The sequence below is a fragment of the Pleurodeles waltl genome, chromosome 7 (assembly GCF_031143425.1).
Source record: "Pleurodeles waltl isolate 20211129_DDA chromosome 7, aPleWal1.hap1.20221129, whole genome shotgun sequence".
Taxonomy (NCBI): Eukaryota; Metazoa; Chordata; class Amphibia; order Caudata; family Salamandridae; genus Pleurodeles; species Pleurodeles waltl.
This window is the reverse complement of record NC_090446.1, coordinates 1,140,221,839-1,140,229,916: the sequence shown is the minus strand read 5'-3', so window position 1 is coordinate 1,140,229,916 and position 8,078 is coordinate 1,140,221,839. Positions and strand designations below refer to the sequence as shown.

Here is an 8,078-nt window from a genome sequence, read left to right as displayed (position 1 = left end):
TGTATCTACAGTGTCTTGCGTTCTGATGTAAACATGCCTGTGATTAAAGAGTTTGATAATATACTTTGCTGGGTTTGCAGCGGAAGTTGAAAGTAGCATTTTACTGAATGTTTGTGGAGGACAATGGATCTGATGGGAATCCTTCTGATTCACTGGCTTTCACCAGGTAGTGGATTTCTAGAAGGGACAATGGTTTGAAGGAAGTTAGAGTAGGAGCTCTCCCTCTGATGTAATTCCTTTATACTTGTGCTCTGAATTAGTACAGTATGTTTTGCTTAATACATATACTTCTAACGTTTTTGATTTGGAGAGGAAATTTGAAGGGTTTATGCAACCATTTGAGCCTTTGAACGTATAATTTGTCCTGTATACTTTTTTGATTTGTACCCCTTATACTACTACAGTATGCATTTTTGGTTTTCAACATTTTAGGTCTGGTGTTCACCAAGATCTTTAGATTTTACTGAAATTAAATGTGTAATGGACGTACTTAATGGAGCTTTCAGCCAGCCCTCTTCATCCATTGGTCTGCTACTGTGTCATTCACATTTTTCTTCTACCCATTACAGCATACAGTATATGGCAAGGCATGATAGGTCAGCCGACTTGAGACATTTGCTAACTTCATCTCAAGTGACTGCATTCTGGCCTTTCTCCACAAGCACATCAACACACAATGTAGATAGATCCCTTCAGTGTCGGGGACTGCTTATGTTAATGTGTGCTTTTGCAGCCCAAAAAAAAAAATCTTGCTTTTTGCCCAAAAAATTTTTTTATTGACAAAGGCCAGCGGCTTTCCCAACAATAAAGTTCTGCAAAAATCATGACAAAGCAAAACAAGCACCGACAATACAAAAAGGCTGGCAGCCAAGGCCAGAGCTATTTGGCTTTGCCAATGCTTGTTTATTTTGTCATTCATCCATATTGCCTTCTATTTTCTTTTTTTGTTGACTGGAAGAGTTAAGCTAGATTACCCTGTGGAAAACTTTGTCCTTCTGATCATAAAGTTTTTCTATTCTGGTTATTTTTTCATAGTTTAACCTTGCTTTAAGCTAACTTTTAGGTTGAGCGTAAAGAGCGTACAATACAATGCAGTGCTTAACATTGGATTTCTTTATTGCAGCTCACTTTCTTGCTCCCTCTTTAATGGCTTTCCTTGTAGAAGCTTGCCCAGTTTGTGTTTATCCTTCCCCAGAAGCATAGCCTCTTTACCTTTGCTTTGTTTAGCAGGCTTCTGTCCTTCCACTGCTCAATTTTAGGAAACGTTTTTAGGTTGAGCATAAGTGTGCAACCTTTTGTACACTTTAGTATACTTCTCTGTGGGCTTAAAGCGTCATCATTTGTTTGTTTCAGTGTCCTTTAAAAATCCTTGCTTGCTAGTGGTTAATCTGACTTATTTGTCCCTCCTTTTTGTAACTTGTTCGCTCCCCTGGAGAAGGGCTGCATTACTTGTAGTCTTCCACTTGGCCCAATATTACCATCTGCTTAGGGACTACTTTTCTCTTTACCTAAGAGCATTTCACACAGCGCTCGATGTATTCAATGGCTCTGAGTCATGAGCGCTCAAAGTTTTCTTTGGGTCCAAGCTCCGGATGTTTTCAGTGGCTCCAGTTGTGTAAACAGGGTTGTAGTTCTTGTTCCTATCTCCTTACATAGAATGTCAGAACAGGGGTCGCTTTAATTTAGTTTCTTCACAATAAAAGTAAAAAGATTTCTCCTGTACCACAACCCCTTCCCGCTTTGCTGTTTCAGCCATCCCGCAGCATCTCCCTTTTGTGTGCGTTTGTTTGTAGTCCTACATTTATGTCTATTGCCTCAAAAGCCACGGACAGGAAGGTAGCGACTGTGACTGCAGACCAAGAAAATGACTGTTCAGTGAATCACCCTCATCCTCACTCAACACGCACGTGGGATATTGTATATATGTGTCGTGCTTTCCTTCTGTACCGAATGTCTTATACTCTATACTAAGTACAGGACCATCAGTGCACCCTCATACTCAATGTTTGTTTCTGTAACTTGCTCTGTTTTTATCTCTCCCTCTGATTCAATATTGCCCCCCCTTGTTTTCCTCGTGCTGTTCTCCCAACATTATAACTCCCTTTCCCTTCATTTTCTTCCTTTTTTATTTCATCATTCTCACATAGCGAGCCCTCTCTGGTTCCATTTTTCACTTTCTCTTTTGCTTTACCACACTTTCCTCTCTCTTCCTAAATGTTTTGCCCTCCTAGTACATTTCCTTTCTTCTCTTTATCCCTTGCTTCCTCTTCTCCTTATTTCTTTGCTTATTCTTTTTCTCTCTGCCTCTCTTCCCTTTCTCTAACTTGCTCTAACTTGCTCTGTCACTTATTGTGCTTTCTCTCTCTTCTCCATTCCCGTAATCCTCTCAAGCTTTTTTTCATTCCTACCTCATTAGCTAGCTAACTCTTTTCATCCTCTTTTCTCCTTGCCTCATTGAATCTCCTAACTACTCGTGCCTAAATTCCCTGTTTGCCCACTTAAGCTTTTTTCTTCATTATCATGTATGAAAGCACTTCTAGATATGTGAGTTCAGACTACCAGTTGTACAAAACCACTTTAAATAAGTACTTCTCAAAGCAGCGTTATAGTATACATATCAGTGTCAAAGCTTCCACGTTAAAGGACAGTAGATGTTGTAGCACCCAGGAAAATGTGTTGCATGGCTAAATACTTATAAGGTCCTATTGGCTATGCCAATGCCAGTTTCTTTTTGATTACATTCCCCGAGTGTGCATGTGTTTTTCAGCTTTCACTCGCCAAGTACCCAACCAGCACTCATGTTTTTCTCCTGTGTACTTCTCTCCCGCCTACTTGCGCTCCATGTTCTCTGCGGCTTCCCACGTTGCTATACATTTTGTGTGCTTCACCCTCCTGCCCCAAAGCTGTGTGCTTCTCTACCGGGCCCTTGCGTTTTGTGTTTTCCTTTCAATTTGTACTTACCCTCTGCTGCCCTTGTGTTGCTCTCTCCCTCTGATGCTTTTCCTCACCTCCTCACACTGACTCACTGCCCTCTGTCACCCTCCCGCCCCCACTCTCCTCCCTCACATTCCTCCCTTGTGTTTTTTTAAAGTTTTACTTTGCACTCTATCTAGGTGGCGTCCACAATATTGGATCAGTAAATAAAAAACATAAAGCAAACGACTCCTGCTTCCTCCCCCTAGAGCAGAGGTCTTCATACTGGGGGGCCCCAAGTGATCGCGGGGGGGGGCATCAGACACTGGCCAAAAGACGCATTATACAGATAACAGGCCTTTGTTTTATTCAGAAGCCTGTTATTGCATTTTTAAAAAGGTAACAGTACATAACTGCAATGTTTAAATAAGTCTAGACATATTTAAACATTGCCATCTTTATAAAATAATTGTGAAAAATTCTGAGGGGGGGGTTTATTTACAACTGGGGGAGGGGGCGCTGCATTAAAAAGTTTTAGGTGCCACTGCTCTAGAGCATGTATGCTTTCTGATGCATGGACATGAGAACATCATCACACATGCACGGGCCAGTGAAATGATGCATGGTCGAGTCTCCGGGCCTTTTATTGTTTTGTTTTTTTTACTTGTATAACGTTGCACAGTTTTGGGGGGGGGGAACATCGTCTGTCGAGCAACGCCAAGAGCATTAGCAAAGCCAGTAGGCCCCAAAGGCAAGACCAGTTTGCTTTACCAGTGGTTCTGTTTTCTTTGGTGAAGGATGTCCTTGGTGAAAGACAGGCATGCAGAGGTCTTTATGGGAGATGAGGGTGAAGACCACTCCGAGGGACAAGCTATTTTCCTGTCTCTGACAGGTCGTGGTTGCTGGTCGTGTATGTAGTCTCAGGCTCGTGCTATGGAAAGGAGGGAGCTGGGACAGAAGCTGTACATCTGAAAGGACAAGATGTCTGTAAGGGCTAGTACGGAAGGGGCTGCCACACGTCAATCTCTCTCACTCCCCTGAAAGGTCAGAATGACGAAGGTAGCGTCAGTCGCATGTCAGGCTGCCCCCTGAGATGCCGAAAGGGATGGGGTAAAGTCAGTCAGAAGAGACACTGGTATGGGTCGCTTGTCAGCAGGTCTGAGAGACAGTCTGAGAATGTGACTGAATATACCCCAACCCTCCCGGCTTTCAGAAACTAAGTGGGTCTGCGAACCTGCCTGCGGTGCTCTCTGGGGTCTTGCTGCACCTTGATTGGAGAGGCTTTTTTTAGGTCCCACGGAAGCCCAGCCTAGCCCCTGAGGCAGAAGGGCGTGCCCCAGTCTCTGTCTCTTCCCCAGCCCAGGTCGCTCTCTGTTTCGGTGTGAACCGGTTTTACCTGTCGGATTTTTTTGCAGGGAGACGCGGTGCGCATCTCTAGATCACCTGTTGCGGGGAGGGGCCGTCGAGAGCCTGCCCGTCCGTGCACATCGGGGCCCGCTCCTTCAGTCCGCCGCCCTGTCGCCGACGGTGAAGACCTGCCTGCTGAGCCGAGGGCACCGTAACCCACCCCCCGACCCTCGAAGGGCCCGCTACTGCCGCCAAGATGTTTAAGGGTTCCAAGGGATCGCCTACAAAGTCGTCCCCGACGAAAACCAAGTCGAGCAAGTGAGTGTTGCACGCCCAAGAGCAGTGTTGTGTTATGCGAGAGGATTTCAGTATAGCGCTTGTGATGCCGCTTTGAAGCACTGAAGATCAGTTTATAGGTTCGGCTATTCGAGAGTAGCAACCTGGTGGTCAGCTGGGGCGCGGCACTGATAATGCGGCACCAAAGAGTACAGCAGGGAAGGTTGGGAGGCCAGTGGTGTGGTGACCTCTGGGGGTCTAGCAGTAATAGCGGGGGACAGTGAAGGGCCCGCTGACAGGATGTGCAGGGCAGAGTCCTTTAGCGACAGCGAGGGGGCAGGTGACCGAGAGCGCAGCGGTAGCAGGGGCAGTGAGGGGCTTAGTGATAGAGGGTGCAGTGGAGTACACGGTGGTGGTGGACATGTAGGGGCTTTGGTGATGGAACATGCAGTTTCCAGGATCGTGAGATGTTCAGTGATGCAGGGTGCAATGGAATCCATGATACAGGACGGCAGTGAGGGACCTGTGAGGCAGCGTGCAATAGAATCCAGGATACAGCACAACAAGTGAGGGAGGGTACAGTAGAACCCGGGCTACAGGACGACAGCAAGGGACAAGTGAGGGAGGGTGCAACAGAATATAGGCTACATGACGACAGTGGGGAAGGGTGCAACAGAATCCAGGATATTGGAGGACAGTGAGGGACCAAGTGGCGGAGGGTGCACCCTAGCCCAGGATGCTATAGGACAGTGAGGGGCCAGTGAGGTAGGGTGCAGTATAGGCCAGGATGTTGTAGGATAGTGAGGGTCTCATTGATGGCGGGCGAAGCAGAGTCCGGATGTTGGTGGCAGTGAGGGCCCCAGTGATGGGGGTCCAGTACAGACAGGCTCAGTGATGAAGAGTGCGCGTGAGCCCAGCATATTGTAAACAATAACAGAATCAGTGATGGAGATGGCTGTAGAGTGCAGGATATTGTAGGGCGGTGAGTGACCCTGTAAAAAGGGTGCAGTCGCGTGCTGGATATTGTTAGACAGTGAGGAACCCAGAGATGGTGGATACTGTAGAATCCAAGATATTGTAGGATAGTGAGGGTCCCATCGATGGAGGGTGCAACTGAGTCCGGGGTATTGTAGGACGCGCGGAACCAGTGATGGGGGCGGGGGGGCTCAGTAGAGTCGGATATTGTAGGACAGTGGTGGAGAGCGCAGAAGCAGTCTGGGATATTGTAGGACAGTGCGAGCCCAGTGATGGAAGGCGCAGCAGAGTTGGGACATCGTAGGACACTGCAAGCCCAGTGATGCGGAGGGGACGCAGTAGAGTGTAGGATATCGTAGGGCAGTGAAAGGCCCAGCAGCAGAGGGTACAATCGAGTCCAGGATATCGTAGGACAGGGAGAGACCCAATGATTGTGTGGAGCAGTGTCGATTGCAATCCAGTTATGTGCTGTTGGACTGATAGAATATATCTGTTGCAAGTGTTCTGCTAAAACATGGATCAGAAATTCGATCTAAAAAATTTAAAAAGCCGCTCGTTTACATTAATAACTAAAAGTACATATAAACCCCCGTAAAATGTTTTATAAACTTGTGCGATACACTATCGAAACAACTTTTCTCAAGAAACAGGAAATAGAATGTTTGTGGTGATGCACTGTTTACAAAAGTACTCTGGGTGAATGTATGGCAAATTGTGATTGGGGGTGTGAAGGGGGTGCTGCCACTAATCTGTGGAGGACGCTGCCATGTTCTTACGTATTAACGATTGTTTTTACTTTAATTCTGTGTGTTTGGATCAAATACCCTTCAAATAACGAGCGCAATTAACTTTGCGATTTTTAGCTAATATTTTTGAAAGAATTTCGAACACAACAAAGAGTGGACTGCACTCAAACCATCTGAATACGGCGTGGCCCAACCACGGACTGTGACGTAGAAATCACTAGTGCAAGTCACGTTATGGGGTTGGGCTACTTGCATACCTCTTGTGTCACCTTCAAGCCGCTTCAAAGCGCTGAGAATCCGCTTAGACCCCTCGTGTGCACGGAGAGTGCGCTACTCTGCGAACTGTGCGAGTGAACTGGAGAATTTCGCAGAGCTGTCAGGTCTGATGGCTTAGTGACAAAGCACTGCGCCTCTGCTTGCTGACTGCAGCAGAGAGGCCAGGGACTGCATGGGCAGTCAGATCCTATCACCAACCAGGACAGGTTTCTTTGGTGGGCAGTGCGAAAACCTGCTCATTTTAACTGTATTTTGTTTTGAGGTTATTCAGAGGGTCTCAGACGGAATATTTACAATTCATTTTTGTAAAAATTAGAAATCCCATAAGATCTCAAAAGATGATGAACTTTCCCAGGACTCCAAGGGCCCTCACAAGGGGAAGGTAGCTGGATCTTCTCCTGGAACCTCGCTCCTTTAAGGCCCTTGTTCTCCTGCTACACAAATAATTTATATAATAAATGAAAAATCAGGCCTGGCCAGCTCATGCCTCTGTCAAAGGAGAAAATCCTCAGGTTTATTTTTCTTCTTCGACTGGTGCTTTTAAAATAATGTTTTCACGGATTTATTCATATTTGTTTTCCAATGTCTTTTTTAGTAATTAAAGCAACTGTAGAATGTATAATTTTTTGGGATATTTGGATAGCTCTACTCCATGGACATATATAGAATTTAATAAGGGAAGACGCATGCAAAGTTAGGCAGTAAAGTGTGAAACGTCTAACAAAGGGCAGTCTGAATTGCACTTAGGGGAACACTATGCACTAATGTGGAGTGCGAGAAGCTGCAGCACTGGGCTGCACCTGGATCTAGAAATAGCTTGTAGTGTGACCAGCTGCAGCATGCAGTGGTGGGCAGTATCCAGAGCTAGAGCCATGCAGTGGTGCACAGTATCCAGAGCTAGGAATGGCCACAGTGTGAGCAACATGCAGTGGTGGGCAATATCCAGACCTAGAGCCATGCAGTGGTGGGCAGTATTCAGAGCTAGAAATGGCCACAGTGTGAGCAACTGCACTGGTAGGCAGTATCCGGAGCGAGAGCCTTGCAGTGGTGCACAGTATCCAGAGCTAGGAATGGCCACAGTGTGAGCAACATGCAGTGGTGGGCAATATCCAGACCTAGAGCCATTCAGTGGTGGACGGTATCCAGAGCTAGGAATGGCCACAGTGTGAGCAACATGCAGTGGTGGGCAATATCCAGACCTAGAGCAATGCAGTGGTGGGCAGTATTCAGAGCTAGAAATGGCCCGCAGTGTGAGCAGCTGCAGTGGTGGGCAGTATCAGGAGCGAGAGCCATGTAGTTGTTGACAGTATCAAGAGGTAGGAATGGCCCACTGTGTGTGAAGCATGCAGTGGTGGGCAATATCCAGACCTAGAGCCATGCAGTGGTGGGCAGTATTCAGAGTTAGAAATGGCCCACAGTGTGAGCAGCATGCAGTGGTGGGCAATATCCAGACCTAGAGCTAGTCAGTGGTGGGCAGTATTCAGTGCTAGAAATGGCCCGCAGTGTGAGAAGCTGCAGTGGTGGGCAGTATCCAGAGCTAGAGCC

At 46.7% G+C, this 8,078-nt stretch overlaps 1 protein-coding gene across 1 annotated transcript in view; it reads left to right on the top strand.

Annotated features, from left to right (window-relative positions):
- Positions 1 to 4,374: 4,374 nt before the first annotated feature.
- The window catches only part of EVPL (envoplakin), a 142,236-nt gene continuing 138,532 nt past the window's right edge, over positions 4,375 to 8,078 (top strand). Inside the window, exon 1 of the mRNA XM_069200203.1 lies at positions 4,375 to 4,578. Coding sequence (XP_069056304.1) covers positions 4,517 to 4,578 — 62 coding nt within the window. The 5' untranslated portion in view covers positions 4,375 to 4,516. The remainder of the gene's footprint in view (positions 4,579 to 8,078) is intronic.